This window comes from Mesoplodon mirus, assembly GCF_964341445.2.
Source record: "Mesoplodon mirus genome assembly, chromosome: 8".
NCBI lineage: Eukaryota > Metazoa > Chordata > Mammalia > Artiodactyla > Ziphiidae > Mesoplodon > Mesoplodon mirus.
Window position 1 is genome coordinate 109,944,321 of NC_138984.1, and position 21,459 is coordinate 109,965,779.

The following is a 21,459-nucleotide window of genomic DNA, read 5'->3' on the forward strand; positions in this document are numbered from 1 at the left end:
CTTGTCTTAAATGGTCTAACCATGCACTAAATTATTTTTTAAAAGAATTTTTGAATAGGTAACATTAGCCCATGATAAAAATTTTAACAAATAAAACAAGCAACAGTACTAAAGTAAGTTTCCCTACCACATAAAAAGTACTAAAGTTTCCCTACCAGGCCTATCTCCTAGCCACCCCACTGCTAACCCAAGAGGCAATCACTTATGTATTCCAGAGATAATTCATGCATAGAGAGGCATGTATGTTACTTTAATTTAAAACATGTCATTGGGTTATCCAGGTAGTGAAATCATGAATCTATGTCACTTCTTTATGCTTTCCTTTACTTAAATAAGAAAGTGTCATTTTCTAAGTGGTCTTTAAAAAGAGACCATAAAATGAAAAAGACAAAGCTATCCTAAGTTTATGAAATTCATAAGGGTAGTATAATACTTTGAAAAACTAAACCAAATTTTTTCTTGTGGCCCAGGGAAGCAAGTTAAATATACAGAAAATCTCCCTGGACTGTGGTAGCAATGAGAAAAGATCTACAATGCTGGTTTTGGTCAGCAAAGTTGGAAATTGCTTTGAGAAAGGAATACAGTAAAGGAGAGAATTCAAAAGCACTTCTGAAGTTATCTAAGTGATTAGAAGAACAGCAATGGAAATGTAATAAAGTTAGGAGAGAGGGAAAGTTCGGATTGATAGAAATGAACAGAAAAAAAAAAAGAATTTTATACAAGAAATGGTTACTTTATTGTGGTCCTAACTGCCTCTGAGCAGAGGGGAAAGTGGATTTGAGGAGAGCCATTTATAATGTTCTTTCATTCTTAAAAAACAAAAAGAAATGAATCATTACCAGGTAATGATTCTGATAAATAGGGGTATATGTTATATTATTCAGTATACCTTTCTAAAAGGAAGAAATTTATTTATGGAAAGAATATTTTTAAGTAGTAAAACCAGTTAAAAGCAGTAGCATCCCTCATGTTGGATATTATTTTTAATTCTGCAAATTCATGTTTATTTATTGAAAGCATGTAGTTGATTTGACAGAGTACTTTTTTATTTAATACAACGGTTCACTTTTCTTTTTGCTTTGAAAAAACTTATGAAGCAAAAAACTACTTGAAGATCCCAATAAATTACGGATATTGAACCACTAAATGAGAACAGAATCTTTAAAATACATATATATATATATATATATATATATATATATATATACACATTTCAAAAATGAACTGGAATAAAAAGCTAGGACAAAAATCATTCCAGAAAAGAACAAATATGTACCAAAGCTATTACGCTAAATATGGTGCGTGACTCTATAGGCTACCTAAGGGAGAAACAGCAGTAGAGTTTTAACTTTCAATGTTTCAACAATTTTAAACCATACAACAAAATGAATATAAGACCCTAGAACTTTAGGGTGGATAGAACCTTAATAATTTAGTACAACCCATTTTCCAAAATGTCTTGGTATTGAGAACCACTAATTTAAAGTTGAAAGAATTTTATCTCAATATGAATGACCAGCTTCCACCCTAACATATTATAAAAACAAAGTAAAGCACACATAGAGATTTTTACATAACAAGCATAGAATTTTCAAATTTTAAGTGAAAACGGAGGTCTACAAATGAATCCCAATGCCAACTTTCATGATACCTCCATTCTCAGCTTAGCTCTATAGTTTTCTTCCTACTTGTAGTGTGAGGAACTTTTAGCACAAGGATGTAACGGCTAATTCACAGGGAATGTTATCTATAAAGATAACTGGCAATTTTTAAAAAAGCATTTCCATTTCCAGTTCCCTCCAATGTTCTTCTCATTACATGAAAGTCACTATTTAACACAAAAAGACTGACAAGACGGTTGAGTGGAAGAACCTGGATTCCTAAATGTCAACAGAAATATTCTCCCAGTTCTTCCAGATCTAAAACTTAAAATCTAATAATTCCTTTTCACTCTTAGGGAGGGAAGAACATGGACCACAGAATCAGAAAATCATGAGTGAAATGTTTGTTCCACCATTTACTGTCTTGTGATTATAGACTTTATTCCTAAGGAATAAAACCAAATTTGCAAGGCAGTCATGACAATTAAGATAACAGTGGATGGCACTCACTAAGTGTTCAGTAAACATTTCCTTCCTCAGATCATTTTCCTTTATCCAGAGTCCTCCTTTTTTACCCTCTATCCACTCCCATAATTATTCTTTCAAAGACTCTTGGTGATGTTTTCCCAACCTCTTTGCTACTAACCAGTCCAAGCGTCCACCACTAAACATGTAGACTACAGCAGTCAATACTTGTCCCACGACAGAAGCCAGTCACAAATGGCCACAAGTTGGATAACTCCATTTATATGAAATAGCCAAATAGGCAAATCCACAAGGATAGAAAGTAAATTAGTGGTTGCCAAGGGTTGAGGGTGACGAGAATGGAGAGTTTCTGCAAATGGGTATGGAGTTTCTTTTTGGGGTGATAAAAATGTTCTAAAATTGACTGTGGAGATGGTTGCACAACCTGGTGATATACTATAAATCACTCAATTATACACTTTAAAAGGGTAAATTTTATGGTATGTGAATTATATTTCAATAGAGCTGTTAAAAATAAAATACTAGACTCAGACTAATACTGCATAAACTTAACTTTTATCAGTCTTCTGCTTAATGATCTACACAATCAACTGCCCATCAAATCATTCCAAACAACTGTGTCCCATTTAAGCTCCTTCTGAAATAAGGCAGGATAATAAATAAATAAAATACTTGCTGTCCCAAAGCTCCCAATAGGAATACCTCAATTCCCGGTAGGGCAATCTCCTCCTAACTGATCCCTCCCTCAAATATTGTGAAACTCCTTCCTGACTTCCCTTCATCAATAAAATATTTGCTCGGCATTATTAAATACTATGCATGAGGCCATAACTTGGAGCCTGAACAAAAGACATCCTGCCATCATAAAGCTTTCAACTTAGCTTACACATCTTACCCTGACAAAGTCTTCCTACCCTTCCATCTATCATATCCTATTTACACTTTTCCAAGGATTTGATCAAATTCATAAACCAACCTCCAAATACTACAGCCCTTATTAATCTCCCCAAACAACTAAATACTAAAATGCCATCCTTACTAATGAGAACCTACTCTTTTAGCACAGGGAGCTCTACTCAATGCTCTGTGGTGACCTAAATGGGATGGAAATCCAAAAAAGAGAGGATATATGTATCGCCGATTCATTTTGCTGTACGGTAGAAACTAACACAACATTGTAAAGCAACTATACACCAATAAAAATTCATTTTAAAAGAATGCTGGGGGCTTCCCTGGTGGCACAGTGGTTGTGAGTCCGCCTGCCGACGCAGGGGACACGGGTTCGTGCCCCGGTCCGAGATCCCATATGCCGCGGAGCGGCTGGGCCCGTGAGCCGTGGCCGCTGAGCCTGCGCGTCCGGAGCCTGTGCTCCGCAACGGGAGAGGCCACAGCAGTGAGAGGCCCGTGTACCGAAAAAAAAAAAAATGTTGGCAATGCCTACATAACCAGAAAAAAAAAAAAAAAAAAAACTATTTCAGTCCTGGTTTGTGCAGCAGGTCACATTGCTGGTATTTACAATCACCTTCTTTCAACACCCTTGGCCTAACCCAACACTCAGCTCTTCATGGTTCTTTGCCTGAGGAGATGACTCAACATTCATTCTTGAATGCTTTGTCCATTAGACGTTCTGCCTCAATTAGGTTATTATAACTAGCCACTGACTTTTCTCCCCAGCTTTACTGACAAATAAAATTGTAAGATATTGTAATAAATAAAATAAAATGCCATCCTTAATTATTTCACATACATTAGTTTCATCTCTGTAACTTAACTGTAAGCTTCAAGTATAAAACCATGCCATAGCTTTCTGCACATACCAAAGTGTTCAGCATAGAGCTGAAAACACTGTAATAGTGAAATAAGTAATTAATTACTTTCAACATCCTTAATAACTAGAGCCACAATTATTTACTGTATGCCAATTATTTGGCTATGCACTTTACATTATCCCTAATATTTATCATTACCCTGGATGTTCTCTCTCTTTTAACATATTGGGAAACTGCAACTCAGAGAAGAAACCACTTCAAAGAAATAGCAAAGCTAGATTTGAACTCAAGTATCTATCAGCCTCCAGTCAATGCTGGTTTGTACTGTCTCCCTAAAGCATGAGCGAGTACATACACAGTAAAACCAGAGAAAGAACTAACGGTATAGTTTATCATGCTACCTGTGTGATCTCTCAAGTAATTTACACTCTGTGTCACAGTTTCATCTGTAAAAGAGAATAATAGTAACTATCTCATAGGGTTAGGTATCAAAGGAATTAATATATGTAATGCAATCAAATGAACAGTGTATGGCACATAGTATGCACTATATGACTGTTGGCTATTATTTTTTAATCATCATAAATCACCATAACGAAGTCATCAAATATACTTCCTACTCTCATAAACCTGGTTTATAACAGATTGTGGCTTCATACTACCTACAACATGAACAAAGTTAGTACAGAATTCAAGGCCTTCCAGGCTTCCATAATCCAGCTCCAACATCTTTCTACTTTAATTCAACCCAAGAAGCACTTACTGAGCACCTTCCATATATCAGCCTCTTCCACTATTTCCCTGTATCACATCAAACATTTCACTACTTCTCTGTACCATCTCAAACATTACTACTTCCTTGTACTGTATCAAACCTAACATACCCAAATTCTACTTTTACACTTCCCACCTCACTATTTCCTCCCACTGTTCTCTCACCTGGTACACTAGTCTTATCTCTGCCTACCAATATTTTACTTATCCTTAAAGGCCTACTTCAATTATTATCTCTATCAGGAAAATTTTTTTTCATGTTCCCTAGAAAATGTAAATTTTCCTTCACCTATGATTCCAAAAAATTTCATTTTATATCTACCAGAGCATTTACCATACTGTCATAATCATCTGTGTACATGTGAGATTCCTAAAGGCAAGCAGCATTTCCTATTCATCTTTATGCTCCCCACAACGAAAGTCCTGCAAAAGTATTTATTCATTTGCATAGATGATGCTTACTATTCACTGAAGACCAATTTCTCCAATTATAAACAAATGAAATGCATAAGCTATTTTCCTCCCTTCCAAGTTTTATACATATGTGTGTGTGTGTATGTATACACACACACACACACATATACATATATACATACACATCCCATTATCTCTTGGGGAAAAAAAAAGTGTAGCTCAAATTATAATCATGGTTTACAATTTCAAAAAAAAAAATTAAAGAAATAGCCTGTCATTATCAAATAGGTCCTGTTTTCCAAAATACTCCATAATGTCAAATTGCTAGAATATTATACCTCTGTTCTAATGAAAAATCCCATACTATTCACACCATCATCCATTATTCTTAAAAAAACAAAAAACAAAAAAAAAAAACTCTGCTCTTTCAACACGTTTAGGCTGAATTTTTTGGAAAAAGTTTTAATTCAAATTGCTAGTCAGTAATGGATCATGCAGTTATCAAAATGAAATAATAAGGAATTTAAGGCAACATAAAGAAAAATGGGCAACTGACTTCTCCATACCCATCTTTTCCCCTACAGTGAACACTCATTTTTTCTGCCAGAATTGAATCACCATTCCTATCCTGAGGGACCCACAGGAGTCAAAACCTCACATCACTTAATAGAAGGAGGGAACTGACGCTGGCCCATCCCACTCCTGTCAGCTTCTATATATCACATGATCTATGTCTAGCCAATCTGAGCCTCGGTCAGAACTTTCAATCTTGACTGAATAACCAAAAGATGAAGAAATGGTTTAGACTTCGTATTGCTAGTGTCTAGTTGCAGCATTCTGCAGACTTCCTGCAGCATGACTGGTAGCAGACTCTTGATACCTGACCTTCCTTTTTCTCTGCTTTTCTGGACCTGGTTCTTCAGCCTTCTCATCAATTTTGTGATCTACATCATATCCCTTCAATTATCCCTTTTTTTGCTTATGTTAGCTCAAGTTATTTGTTGTTTGCAGCAAATTTCTCACTGATATAACCACAAGTTACATCTCTCATTTCTACTTCTCAAGAGTTTGCTCTCAATTTTAAATCCTGTTTCATTTTATTAAAAAAATCAAAGTTTTGTTTCTAAAATAACTTTCCTGACAGTAAGGCAACTTAAACAAGCAAGCCTTTGAAAGGCATTATGGAAGCAATAAAATTCTCAGCTAGTCTTTTACACAAATAACAAATTCACCAAGAAAAGGTAGGAAAAAAAGCCCCCCCGAAGTCTCTTTTGCTGTTACCTCTACCTTTTTTGACCATTATGAAACAAAGTTTTAAAAGAAATACCTTCAAACAGGAAACATACAAGCTCTTACGTGTGCTTTTTCAATAAAATGCATCCAAATTCATCATATACTCCAGAAATAACAATTTTGTTCATTCTCGTTTAGAAAGAAAAAAATCTACTTTCTAATAACCATGTGTTTCCTTTAATCTATATATTCATTATTTGCACAGTCAAATGTCAAATGTGTACGAAGTCCTCTGAGTCTAACATAAAAATTATTTTTTATAGTCCTATATTCTTAAGTTATTATTATTCTTAGGTTCAACTGTTTCATCTCTACGTTTTATGCAATCGTTAGTGAGGAATGACTTTTTTAATGCATCGATTATTTATTTTCAAATTGCAGCTTAACGAAGATGTACACCTTCATTTTAAAGTTATATGTAATTAAACATCATTTCCTTAATTGAGCTGTCCTGAATTAACCAGCAATTGTCAGTTTTACCATGCTAGACACAATACATGTCTTTATAATATTCAAAGGACTAAATAAATAATTCTATGTCATTTAACTTACATGTGTTTCAGGTTAATAAAATCAAAGAATTGGTCACAAAGACCTCCCTATATAGTTCATATTTGTTAAAAATTAACAGTTCTAAAAGTAGAAATTTATTTTTCTAAATATGTAGCTTAAAATTTGAACACTCTTCAAAAACTGGATTTAACAATTTAACCACCCTTATTGAATAATATTCCAAGTTGGGGTAGTACAGTAGTGGGCCCTGGAGTCAGACTGCCTCAAGGCTCAATTTCTATATCTACTACTTAACTATTTACATAAGCAAGTTACTTAAGCTCACCATACCTCACTTTCCTCATCTTTAAAATGGTAATTATACAACGTACATACCCACTTCGCAGGGTTTCTGAAGCTGTTAAACTCTTAAAAAGCCTTGAAATGGCTGATTTGTATACATCCATGTAATAAGTCTTTAAATAACTGAAATCCAAAACCTAAAATAAATGTATCTAAGATTTAAATGCCTAAAACAATTAAAAAAGCACATTTCTGTGAAAAGATCATCAATTTTATGAAAATGGTTTCAAACGTTATGTTGGGGAACATAAAATCACAGGTTTTCATCTGCGCCTCATACTGCTCATTTCTATTACAACAGAAACACTAAAGAATTCTGATGCATGTGTTGCACCACATCTCAAACAAGACTACTTTAACTACAAAAAACATGTTACTTTGACTATTAAGAAGAAATTTCAATTTCTATAACTCATAAACATGAACTCCTAGGAAAACTTAAAAGAATTCAAGAATGCTGTCAACTGACACCTAAAAAACACTCCTGAAAGACATTTCTCAACCCTGGACCTCTGTTTAATTTGTAAATAAAGAGTGGATTAAATTATTTCTCAAATTCTTTTACAGCTCCATTAATTCTGTGTGAGTAATTAGGCACTTCTCTAAAGTGTAAGTGTCACAAATACACATTAAACGCTATTTTTAATAGCCTCAAAGTAACCGAATTTTTTAAATGCTTATAAGCAGAAGAAAAGCGCACTGTATTTTAATTATACTAAACTCTAAAACTTCAAGCAAACACTTGGGTTTTATCATAGACCCATAATAAAACCATAGTTTATATTTTTACAGTTTCCAACCCAACCCTAAACTGTAGGTATTTTGCATCCTAGTTCCCCTTTTTAAGACTTCTACCCTCCTTGTAGCAACCCCTCATTCACACTAAGCCCTGCAACTGAAAAAAGTGTTAAAGACATCCCTCGCAAGAGTATGGCATTTTCACAAAGGGCAAGAAGCCTTCAAGGAGCATGTTTACAGATGGAATGCTCAGCACCAGGACAGATGAAGAAAATGATCTCTGAGGCATGGGTCAGGGGTAGGGAGGAGAGGAGGAGAAGGAGGGAAAGAACATAGCGACACACCCAAGTTCAAGGCTGTTCCCTTCCTGGTTGCAAGGAGGATGCAAGAATGACTGGTGTCTAAATGAACAGTTTGGAAAGGTTTTGAAAAAATTTTTGAAAGAAAATTATTAAAATTCCACAAAGTAGTCCTTTGGAAAAATTAAGATACTATTTGTCTTTCTGCTCTGTTATTAATCAGTTATGCAGGTACCTTTTATACATTTTATGATATAAAGGCCCACATAAAGATATAAAACAAGCAACACAAAAAACAGTATTAATCAGTATCCTATTTTGAAGAACCGAATTTAAAATATTTATCCAATAACATCACCTTATCTTGCACCATTACTCAATAATTCATGAACTAGAAGTGCTTGGTAAGCGGTCAAGCCTGTTACTGTAGTGTTATTATTTTGCTCTTACCTTTGCTGTGGCTATCACAGATCCATAGTGTCATAAAAGAGGCTGCAAGCTCCAAAAGAATTGCAGGTGAGCATTGAAACGCTTTTATTACAGGGGAATTTCGTTTCAGAAAATATACTGCCTAAAGGTACATTTTACCCATCCCAGACTTCTGCTCCTAGTCGGAGTGTTTAGCTGTCCCCACGTGCTGGAGGGGGGAGCATTCTGCCCAAGGAGGAACACGGGGAGGAAAATTCAGCCCTACCTTGAGCTAAACTCCCCCAAGGACTTGCCTCCTAAAAAGTGGGATGAAATCACTCACCACTTCAAGCCACAGTGCTCACTCATTCTTCTCTTTGTGATGCTCAAGAAGCCAGATCACATAACCAAGATTTTTTAAGGAAGATTAATATTCAGTCTTTTTGTTCTCTCTTTAAATTGTCATTTTATTAGCTTCAATTTAAAAATGGTAATGATTATTGTCAAATCCCCACCTTCACTTCTGAAGTTCCTGTATTTTTAACTTCCCCTAGAACATTTCCAATTATGGATCATTAAGCCAAATTCCAATCTTACTCAGCTTCTTAAAACCAACTCCTTATTGTCCCACTCAAACTCAGAATCGGAAATCTTCATTGATTGCTATTTACGATACACTAGAAACAACTGCCAAGTCCTAGCTATACTTCTATCTCTCAAATCAGCAAAAACATTTTGACTGAGCAAAGAACTGTGGTAGACAAAGCCCACAGGAAATAAGGAAATAAGCATAAGACAATGTGTTCCTTTCCTTAAGGACTTTTCAATTCAATAAAAAAGGGAGCTAACTGATAACAGTAATAATTACATTGTACTGAGCTCTTACTATGTACCAAGCACTGTGCTGAACCATCTTCATGCATTATCTCAAAAAAACAAAAAACAAAAACCCCGTAAGATAGATACTATGATCTCCAAATTACAAAATTAAGACCTGTAGAGTTTGCAGTGTACAAGGTCACACCGCTAGTAAATGGTAGAGGTTGAACTCAAAAACAGCTCTGACTACAAAGCCCTTGCTAACCTTAAATAAACCACACAAAACAATATAACGGCCAGAAGAAAGGTACAAACAAAAGAAGCGATCTTTCCCCAATTTATCTCTTCTTCTCCATTCCCACTGCCAACACCCTATTTTAGAATTCCTGCATAACAGGTGCTGAGAGGACTGCTTAAAAATCATCTAAGAAGGACCTCCCTGGTGGCACAGTGGTTAAGAATCTGCCTGGCACAGCTTCCCTGGTGGCGCAGTGGCTGGGAGTACGCCTGCCAATGCGGGGGACGCGGGTTCGAGCCCTGGTCCTGGGGGATCCCACATGCTGCAGGGTAGCTGGGCCTGTGCGCCACAGCTGCTGAGCCTGCACTCTGGAGCCAGGGAGCCACAACTGCTGAGCCTGCGTGCCACGGCTGCTGAGGCCAGCACGCCTGGAGCCGGTGCTCCACAAGGGGAGAGGCCGCCACAAGGAGAGGCCCTTGCACCGCGGCGAGGAGCGGCCCCCGGCTCCCCGCAGCTAGGGAGGGCCCACGCGCAGCAACGAAGACCCAAAGCAGCCAAAAATAATAAGTAAATAAAATAAATTAAAAATGTTTTAAAAAAGGAATCCGCCTGACAATGCAGAGGACACGGGTTCAAGCTCTGGTCCGGGAGGATCCCACATGCCGCGGAGCAACTAAGCCTGTGCACCACAACTACTGAGCCTGAGCCCTAGAGCCCGCGAGCCACAACTACTGAAGCCCGCGCGCCTAGAGCCCGTGCTCCGCAAAGAGAAGCCACCGCAATGAGAAGCCCGCGCACCGCAACGAAGAGCAGCCCCCGCTCGCCGCAACTAGAGAAAGACCATGCGCAGCAACAAGGACCCAACGCAACCAAAAATAAATAAATTTTTTTTAAAAAAAAGAATAAAGAGTTAACCTCACTAATACAAATAAAGCAACGTGCACAGGTCTGAAAAGAAGTGCCCATGGTGTAACAGAAAGAACACAGGGCTTAAATACAAAAAAAACACAAAAACAAAAAAAACCCTTAAATACAAATAGCAACTCTCACAACCCACCTACATGACATTAAAAGAGTAATTTAAATTCTCTGATCCTGGGGCTTCCCTGGTGGCGCAGTGGTTGAGAGTCTGCCTGCCAATGCAGCGGACACGGGTTCGTGCCCCGGTCCGGGAAGATCCCACATGCCGCGGAGCGGCTGGGCCCGTGAGCCATGGCCGCTGAGCCTGAGCGTCCGGAGCCTGTGCTCCACAACGGGAGAGGCCACAACAGTGAGAAAAAAAAATCTCCGATCCTATTTTCTCACTTGTAATATGAGGTAAAAATAGCTGTCACAAGGTTAAGTAAGTTAAATAAAAAGCCTGACCAGCAGGTCCTCCACTAGTGGACCTTTCCCTTCTGTGCTTAAAAGTAAAATTTCCGAACTTTTGTACACTAAGGCTGAAAAGTTCATTAGATTCAATATACACCCAATCCAAAGTCAATACTCCAACACAAAATTGGCAGGCAGGAAGAGATTGGCAGGAGAGGAAAGGAGAAAGATATTTTAGGCAAGACTAAGAAAGAATCTAACTTCTCAACAGGAGCAAGTGTGCTGTACTTACTGCAAACAGCATGCAAAAAAAAACAAGACCCATGACGGAATAAGAGTTTTACTGAATGTTTTTTGGTAACAAATAGATACTGTGAATGTTTCTGCCCTTGCAGACAACTGGAGAAATAGTATTATTACATATTATGTACAGAATTCATGTAAGAAGCATGAACTTCCCACTTATATTCTCTCCCACCCACTCAGCTCTTCCCCACTGCTCTCAAACAAGATCATCCTACCTGTACCAACAGCTAGAATGTGACGACAGGATGAATAATATAAGCTCCTCATCCGCCGACTCCAACAAAATATTTATCCTTACATTTTAAGATTGCTAGGAAGTTTAACTCAGAGAAATTCCTTAACTCATTCTAGATCTGAACATATCCAAGAGCTCTACAATAAGGCTATAATAACTCTGCTATTAAAATCAATGAAAATAATTTACCAGTGCAGTATTTATTAGGGAAAAAAAAGGAAAGACGTAAAAGGGAAGAGAAATTTCACAATGCAAAGCTTTGTAAACAAGCTACAACATAATAAAAGTACGTAAGGAGTTCCTTTATATGGCTTGAATGTTGAAGAATTCTGAGGGAAAACATGCAAAAGATAATTTAGGATAATCTTAGCTTTACAAGTATTACAACGTTTTAAAAAATGCTTTAAAAAAAAGTTTTCCTCACTGCTGGTAGCCCGTTTGAGTCTGTACTTTAGTTCTTAAGCAACCAACTCTATCAATAAGAATCTCTGTCCAAAAATTTTACTCTACATTACTATTCCAACACAGATTGCCCACCAAAAAAGTATGTAGACATGGTATCAATATGAAAGAAGTATTTTTTTCTAAATTCTTTTCAAAGGAGTTATCTCTTTTATGATCTGGGCCAGTGATTCTTTATCTTATGTTGAAATACAAGACTTTTGCTGGAGGATCTCTAATTTTAAATTTAGGGATTAAGCTTCATGTATTGAAACTCTTACAGCTTTTCTTACCTAAGACCACCAAATTTCACAGATGGCCACTTTTTTCAGTCACCGTTTGCCTAACTTACATAATGAAATGGAATGAGTAACTTGATTCCAGTTATAACTTTTCACTTATATTAAGTGGGTAACTGTGATTGATGAATGCATTCTCTAAAGCACAAAGGAACACACAAATTGTAGGTGCACAATCTGCATCTCAGAACGTACAGTATTCTGGAACATGAAACTCCCTACTAAGGCCTTATTTAGAGATGCTTATCACAGGCCCAATTTCAATGAGCTATCCTTTAAGTGCTAATAAAGTTGAAGGTGTAACTTTCCAGGATTGCATAATGGGCAACAGGAAAGACCAAAATGCCTCTGAAAACCAAAATAAACGGATCTCTAAAGGTGGAATTTCAGAGACTGACAGATGGTAAAAGGAAGTGAGAAGTATCCTAATCAGTTCCATTTAAATCATGAGTGTCCAGCTAACAACCTCTCCCGGTGAGATAAAACTAATGTAATAATGTAAGAGTAACTGCTATATTAAAACAAAAATATCCTAAACATAGACTGAACCCCTGTCCCCCACGCCTCCTGCTCACTCTGTGTCTTAAATTCAAGGCTGCCCTATCAGAAAGAGGTCACTTAAGGATAGTTAACCTCAATGAAATACCCAGCACATTAATTCAAAAATAACCAAAACTATTGCGAAAGGGAAAAAATGAAGTGAGAAAGAGTTAACACCCTACTTAAGATGTTACCATGTTATTTATTAGGGCAACAATTATCTACACTAATTTTACTGACAAGGCAATGATTACTAAAGCATAGAATATTAATTATGTAGCAATATTTTTCACTTTAACAAAACATACTTGAAAATCTTTGTTAGTCAGGCTGCCAAATCTAATTTTAAAACTCACCCTACACATAAAACTACTCACCAGCTGGACTAAGAAGGGAGGAGGAAAAAAAAAATACTGGTTCAGGGAAATGAAATTGGATTAAGAAAAAAAAACTTTAATTAGCTGTCCATCGAAAAACTACATGGAAGTTTCAAGGCTAAACGAGGCTGGTGTTTCTTATATTACTATTATTTTAACATATTAATAAATCGGTTGTTTCCCTGTGCACGGCTGGGATTTTGGAAACTGCCACACTTGCATAAAGGTATGAGCATGAAGACTACAGAGAAATGTTAACAGCAAATAGCGAGAAGCAGAACATCCTTTAAGTAACAATAGTTTGCTGAATAGTAAAAAAAAAGGGGGGGGGAGGCTGGCAGTCCACTTCTCACAACAACCCCCCAAACAAAAAATGTGGAGTATTTGGGAAATGAGAGAAGTAATAATATATCAGCAAGGTATACACACGGACAAAAGAAAACACTTCCGATACTGCAACGTAAAGCAGTCACTCTACATTAAAATACAGGCAGTATTTTCTACCTAAGTATAAAGTGTGCTGTAACTCTCTAAAATGCCTATTAACACAAAAGGAACGACCACTTTCACGCCATCCTGTATTTGAGTAAACTACAGTACACATTTATGATAAACAACTCCTTGCAAAGCAAGCACATCCCTTGACAACTCTATCACCTTCCTCGCGCCTGAAGATACCGTCACAGAATGAACGTTTACAACTTAAATTAACCCTCCTGGGGGCTTCCATTCCTCCCTCTCCGTGGAACACAAATACATTTTTTAGGTTCCCATAAACTGACACCCAGCACCAGTAACTCAGCCTATGTGAAAACTGTTTAATTCTGAAAATTCTAATAAGATGTGTTCAGGTTGGAAACGAAAAACTACCTTATAAGGGTATAAAAGACTGAAAGCAGGAAGCGGCTTTGACAAAACTAAGGAAGTTGCAGCGCGCTTGCTCACTGGGGGACTTTTTCGAGGCAAGAGAAGTAACACATGACATCTTTCTCTCAAATTAAACTGTGACTTGGTTGACCGGTAAGAACGTCGTGGGAGATGGAAAAGACCGGGGGTCGAAAAGCAAGAGGAGACGGGTGGTCAAATGAAAGCCCCGCTCTAGGTTCCCATTTTCCGAGTCCGACTCTTCCCTTTCCCCACCCACACCCCGGGCAGAGCGTTGTCACAGCTATCTTGCAAAACCTACCAGGAGCGCTTCTCTTTCCTCGATCCTCTGCCAGGCCAGTCCCCGCGCTCGATGCCCCGCGGTGCCCAAACCCACGGGCAGGAGGCGGCACGGAGGGAAAGGAGGGCCGGGCGCGCCGGGCTCCGCGACCACCCCAACGCGACCGCGGGCCCCGGGGAGGCGACCGTCCCCGCAGCTCCGCGGGCGGCGCTGCCCACCGCGGTGGGGGAAGGGCTAGGAGGGGTCGGGACGGGGAGGCCGCTCCCCGGGGGCTTCTCGGCCCCGCGCACCCGCCCGGCTCCCAGAGGGTGAAGCGCGAGGGACGAGGGAGGCCCTGGCTCCGGGCCCCACCCCTCGCCAGCCGGCGGAGCCGGGGTGGACACCGCCGGCAGCGGCAACTCGCCGCACCGTTCATCTCCCGGCCTCCTGCCGGCCCCGCCATTTTCCTCCCTCCGCCTCAGTTTCCCCACCCCCGCCCATCAGCCCCCTTACCCCGTGCCACAGTCCACCACACAGGCCGGCAACCGTCCCGCCATCTTCCTCCTTGCCTGCTGCTGCCGCTGCCGCCGTCTGCTCCGTGCCGGTTGGGGCCAGGGATGGGCGGCGAGAGGTAGAGGCTATCTGACCATCCACGGCCAGGCCGCCCTCTCCGTCCGCGGGGGAGCCGGGAAGCCAAAGCAGTAGCGAGAGAGCAGCAGGCTCGGTCAGCGGCTACCACTTCCGCAACCCGGGCGGGCAGGCAGTCCCCGCCCTGCCCCGCCGCGGCCTCCTCCCCCTCTCTCTCCCCTCCTCCTCGCTCCTGCCCCCACCCTACAACTTCTTCCCCTCGCGCCGCCTTTCCCCGGAAAGCCAAGATGGCTGCCGGTGCCGACGCCCCAGCCAGGCCAGGCCCAGGCCGCGAGCGCTCCCCGTTCCGGCTCCGGGCGGGCGGGGCGAGAGAGCATGCGCAGTGAGGTGCGCCTCCGGCCACCGCTCCGGTCCCGACGGTGAGGAAGTCCACTTCGGGTGTTCGTCCAGGTAGGGGCGGGGAAGTCGGCCCGAGCCTCCAAGTCTCCTTCTGAAGCTGGAAGGGGCTGATAGTTTCAGTTACTTCTGTGCTTGGTTGAGGGAGGGATGGGACCGCCTATCGCAGCCGCGAGTATCTTCTCCGGTGCCCTGGGGAAAACGGCCTAATGGAAAACGTTGTCAGCGGCACACATCCTTTTTTTCTAACTTGAGTGACTGCTTTTCCGCGTGGAAAAGAGCGATATCAGACCGAGGGTGAGCAGTCGGTGGAGGGTTGAACAAAGGCTTGCGCCGTGGCTCCTCTGCCTTTGTGCGTTCTTTTTTTTTTTTTCCAGTTACACTTGTGCGTTGTTACAGCCTCGCGTGTTACAAGCGTTACAGCACGGTTTAGATTGCAGGCCCTCCGGAGGGCAGGCCTGTGCCCACGAGGAAGGCAGACCTCCCGAGAATATGGTCTACGTAACATACTCTACACAAATACACCTTTTTTTTTTTTTTTTTTTTTTTTTTTTTGCGGTACGCGGGCCTCTCACTGTTGTGGCCTCTCTCGTTGCGGAGCACAGGCTCCGGGCGCGCAGGCTCAGCGGCCATGGCTCACGGGCCCAGCCGCTCCGCGGCATGTGGGATCCTCCCGGACCGGGGCACGAACCCGTGTCCCCTGCATCGGCAGGCGGACTCTCAACCATTGCGCCACCAGGGAAGCCCCACAAATACACCTTTGACCACTTTGGACGATGACAAAGATTTCCCTCTGGAGTAGTTTAAGGTTCTACTGTTCTACTTTTGCAGGATGAAACCAAAGATTAAGGACCAAAGATTTTAATTAAAAAAAAAAAAAGCTAAAAACTGGAAAGCCTGAACAGTGGTTTTCAGACTTCTCAGTGTGCATGAGAATTACGTGGAAGGCTTGTTAAAGCACAGAATGCTGGGTCGTGAATCCTCTTGATGATTTGGTGTGGAGGGGGCCCTGGTAATGTGCATTTCTACCAAGTTCCCAGGTGATGGTCTGGGACCCGCCCGCCCCCCAACCTGGGAAAACTATAAAGTGAATAGCTTTTTTCTCCACCAGGCTTACCTTCTGATAAACCATGTGGATGTGCTTATATGTGACTGAAATAGAAATATTTTTCCTCAGAAAGGATGTCTAATTACTCCAGAAGATTTAGACCAGCCCGGGGGATGGGGTATAGGTTTTTCATTCATTTGGCAGATGAGGATTGCTCACCCACTGGATTATGACAGGGACTCTGCTGACCCTAAATATTCTGTAGGCATAAAATAGAGAAGGTCTCTGTGCTGTAGAGTTTACAGTTTAGTGGGGAAACATACAAATTGTGTTAAGAGCAACAGAAGTCAGAAAGCAGGGGGCTCCGAGAAATGGAGAGGAGTGGGAGAATGGGAAGGAGGTAACAGGTAGGGGAGGCTTCTCTGACAAAGTGGCATTTAAAAGCTGAGGGCTGGAGGATAGTAGGAAATAGAGAAGAGGGTGAGGAAGAAGGGGGGCCCTCCAGCAAGTGGGAACAGCAAGAGTCAAGGCCCTGAGGTGAGAAGGAGGTTGGCTTCCTCCACAAATTGAAAGAAGACGCACGTGATCAAAGTGAAGTGAGCCAGGGAAGACAGAAAGGGAGATGAAACCTGAGAGAGAAGGAAGAATCAAATGGTGCAAGGATTTGTGGACTTCTCTAAGTGTCTTAACATTTAGCCGGAAAGCTATTTGGAAGCCATCAAAGAGACTTAAGCAAGGAAATGTTCTGGCTGCTTTGTAGGGAATGGATCCCACAGAGTAAACAGTGAAGTGAATGGTCATATATCATACATGATGCTGGCATTCAGGGATAGAAACGTGTGAGGAGTAGCATCCAGATGGGATTGGATACGTGCAAAGGAGACTTACTAAGGGGCGTCATACTCATTACCATCAAATGGTGCCCAGCACATCCCCAGCTACTCATAGAAAATAAACAGATAATCCTCCGGGGAGGCTTTCCTCAGAGATTGTCTTCCAAGAAGGCAGACAGAAGTGATTCTTCGTTCACATGCGTTGTTTTGTTCTTCCCTACACGTAGAAGATGCTCTATGGGGATTCATGGCTGCCTTTTCCACCATGAGGTATTTAAGGTCATTTGGGAGACCAGATGCCTAAAGATTGGCTCTGACAGAGGAGGGAGATGTGGCTTGGTTGCAGTAGAGCAAATGGTTGTTTCCAGCATCACAGGTGGTAAGTCAGGACTAAAGGGATCTTACCTAAGGGGTCCCGAGGACAGAGGTTAGGAACTTGAACTCAGGGAAGTTCTCACACTCAGGGAAACCCATAGTGGTAGATCCTCAAAATGGCTGTCCAAATGCTGGCCTTGGGTGGGTTGTCATGGGAAGTAGTTACATCAGTGTTCAGAGACTAGAATGCTCCCACAGCCCGGGCAGGCAACATTGTAAGTGAAGAGGGCTATGCGGAGGGTATGGCAATGCAGAGAGCCCACAGAAGACAGTAGAAAACTGTTGCTATGTGGGAATGTAGGCCTGGTGTTGCCAAAGCCTCCCTTTATTCAAGAAAATTCAGAAATCTGTATTTTTATCTAATTCTTTGAAGGCTGTATCTGACCTGTAGTCTGTCAGTTTTCAACATTTGAGTTGAGAGGCCGTTTAATGTTTACTTGTGTATTACATGCAAATATGAAGTTCATGTCAGTGCTAGGTGCTGTATCTCATTTCGTAGGCGTGAGGAACCCTGCCACAGTTTCTTTTGCATAGTCAGGACTGTCCTTCGTCTATAAGGCTGTGACTGTTAGAAGCGTTTGGAAGCTTGCAACACTTACGAGAACTGTCATTTGTGGAGGTTCCTCATAACATCTACCCAAAACACTTTGCTTGCTCAAGACCCGTTCTACTTCCTGCTTCCTACGTGCCACATTGTCAGCGTCTGTACTTTGGAGGCACACCTGGCCAAAGCATTTCTGACCACCCTGTTTGCATATGTACTCCCTGCTTCCTGCCCACCCTTCTCCAAATACAGAGAAGCAGAGGATGTCCGAACTAGAAGCCCTCTTGGAGATGATCTTGTATGATGTGGAAAGGAAAGCCGTGGTGGGTGGGTGGGGTTTGTTTGACTGCCCTAAATCCATTACTCCCTGGTGGCACCCTAATGTTCCTTGTAGTTCAGGTCAACCAGGTGCTTTGCTCTTGTTAGTTTCCAAGCCCAGTTCCCAGCCTTTCAATCATTTGAGCGTCTTACAATATCCTTCCAATAAATCCCCTTTTGCCTAAGTTAGCAGCAATCAGTTCCCATTACTTGCATCAAATTTAAGAACCCTAAGTGATACAGAAGCCCAGAAAGTTTAAGTGATTTTCCCAGTATCTTAGGCAAACTAGGGAATGGAGTCCAGATCAAAACCCAGTTCTGACCCCTTTTCAGGGCTCTTTAGTTATAATGCCACAAGCATTATTTAATTTTGACTGATATACTGGTTAACAGTTACCATGAGATTTCCTAGGTCATTCCTGTGTCTTAAGGCCAATTTAGCACATGTCTCTGAATCTTAAAATGTCCAAGAAGTTCACATGTCACTCAATCTCCATTATTTTAAAGTGGGAAACATTATTATTTTTTTAAACATTATTATTTCAGCTTAGGTACTTGCTGCACGGGTGACTATTTGCAAGTTGTCAGACCAGTCAAATCTACAGAGAGCATTGATTAAAGCAGATAGATAAATGGTCAAGATGTCCATGCAGCCTAGTGGTGAGAGGGGATGATGGCTGTGAACTGTGGCTTCTCCTTTCTCAAGTTGTGTGATCTTAGATAACTTCATATGTTGAGAGAACACTGAACTTGGAATGAAGAAACTTGAGTTGAGTATGAGCTTTTTAAATTAATCTGTTTCTTCATCTATAAAAATGGCAGGAATACCTAACCCACAGGGTTGTTGTAAAGCTTAAATTCTTAAAAAAGCATATTACAAATTATAAAATGATTTTATGAACAGATCAGGAGGAATATGGTTGAATTATAAAGTAATGACTCTTTTACTTATACCGACCTAAACATCCAAAAGTTGGTCCTCCTTTTCGCAGACTTTATCTTGGGGCCTGTGTGCTAACTCTTTTAACGCTATCATCATGCAAAATATTTTTGGAAGTTTTCCTTCAAACTTGCCTTCAGAGGCTGTTGCACATTCCTTTAAATATCTTCATTGGTAACAAATCTTGGCCCTTTGTGGGTAGGTTTGGTTTTTAGAATGGGCCCAAAATTATTTTTCAGAGCCACATCTAATGCATAAAATGGCCAGTCAACTAGGGCTATGGTGGGTTGGTTTTTTACATTAATTTATTTGTTTATTTGTTTTTGTTTTTGGCTGCACTGGGTCTTCGTTGCTGCGCACTGGCTTTCTCTAGTTGCAGCGAGCGGGGGCTACTCTTCGTTGCGGTGCGCGGGCTTCTCATTGCGGTGGCTTCTCTTGTGGAGCACGGGCTCCAGGTGCCTGGGCTTCAGTAGTTGTGGCTCGCGGGCTCTAGAGCGCAGGCTCTGTAGTTGTGGCGCACAGGCTCAGTTGCTCTGCGGCATGTAGGAACTTCCCAGACCAGGGGCTGAACCCGTGTCCCCTGCCTTGGCAGGTGGATTCTTAACCACTGTGCCACCAGGGAAGCCCAGGGCTATGGTTTTTGATCAAAAGTTTTGTGTGACTATAAAGTATTAAAACTGGGTTTTGAAATGACTTCCTGACCATGTTTCTAAGTAGTTCTAGAGGGATTTTATTGAATGGTCACATCCCTGGGATAAAAATATCCTCATGGGGACTACCCTGGTGGACCAGTGGTTAAGACTCTGCACTTCCACTGCAGGGGGCACGGGTTGGATCCCTGGTCAGGGAACTAGGACCCCACATGCCTTGCTGCGTGGCCAAAACAAAAACAAAAACAAAAAAAATTAGACTCACTCTGTTTCATTTCAATTGAATGTATATTTCATATAATGATGATATCTGTACAGTGTTTGAAATGAGGTGAGGGTCTATGGGATATCACCCTAGTCCCCACCCCACCACCTGCAAATGATGAATCGTTTATTTAAAATATAGCTCTCAATGTGAAAGAAAATAAAACTTAGACTCCTCCCACACACATACCATATTACATATAAGACCAAAGTCCAGTTGGACTCCAAGTCCTCCGTGTAGAATGAAACGCAAACGCCTCGTCGGCCTGCCAAGCCTGCCGGGACCTGCCTCCCTCTCCAGCACGTCTCCTCAACCTGAGGCACTGGCCACATCAGCCTTCCCGCCCTTCACACATCCCAAGGCCATTGCCACCTGCCTCTTCTCCCTGGACTTCTCCCCAGAGCAGTAGTTAGTTATTCCTGAACCAGTTTGAATCCCATGTCCTCAGAGAAGCTTTCCCTGACCACTCAGTCTGAAGTAGCCCGTCTCATTCTACCAAGTCACCATGTCTTAATTCTCTGGTGAAATGCCTCGCTTTTTTCTTGGTTCATTGCATTATTGTCCGTCTTTCCTCACTGGAAGGCATCCCCACTAGAATTTGAAGAAGACCTGGCCCATAATAAGTGGTCAACAAATAGGTGACTGAATGAGTCGAATAATAAAAACAAAACTATAAGTATAACACACAATAAATGCTGGAGAGGGTGTGGAGAAAAGGGAACCCTCCTACACTGTCGGTGGGAATGTAAGTTGGTGCAGCCACTATGGAAAACAGTATGGCGGTTCCTTAAAAAACTAAAAATAGAACTACCATACGACCCAGCAATCCCACTACTGGGCATATACCCTGAGAAAACCATAATTCAAAAAGAGTCATGTACCACAATGTACACTGCAGCTCTATTTACAATAGCCAGGACTTGGAAGCAACCTAAGTGTCCATCGACGAATGGATAAAGAAGATGTGGTGCATATATACAATGCAATATTATTCAGCCATAAAAAGAAACGAAATTGAGTTATTTGTAGTGAGGTGGATGGACCTAGAGTCTGTCATACAGAGTGAAGTAAGTCAGAAAGAGAAAAACAAATACCGTATGCTAACACATATATGTGGACTCTAAAACAAAAAAATGGCCATGAAGAACCTAGGGG

General features: G+C 41.2%; 2 protein-coding genes across 7 annotated transcripts in view; one reads left to right on the plus strand and one right to left on the minus strand.

Moving 5' to 3' along the window:
- The window catches only part of ACTR3 (actin related protein 3), a 58,436-nt gene extending 43,380 nt beyond the window's left edge, over positions 1-15,056 (minus strand). Inside the window, exon 1 of the mRNA XM_082631556.1 lies at positions 14,861-15,056. Within this exon, the coding sequence (XP_082487682.1) occupies positions 14,861-14,904 (44 nt within the window). The 5' untranslated portion in view covers positions 14,905-15,056. The remainder of the gene's footprint in view (positions 1-14,860) is intronic.
- LOC309809944 (uncharacterized protein) overlaps positions 14,169-21,459 on the plus strand; it is a 112,686-nt gene continuing 105,395 nt past the window's right edge. For 5 of the 6 annotated variants that reach the window (XR_014294922.1, XR_014294923.1, XR_014294924.1 and 2 more), the window contains exon 1: positions 15,233-15,385. The gene's annotated coding sequence lies outside the window, so the exon portion shown is untranslated. Of the gene's footprint in view, positions 14,224-15,232; positions 15,386-21,459 lie in introns of those variants that run through there. The other variant, XM_082631558.1, reaches the window with a different exon arrangement.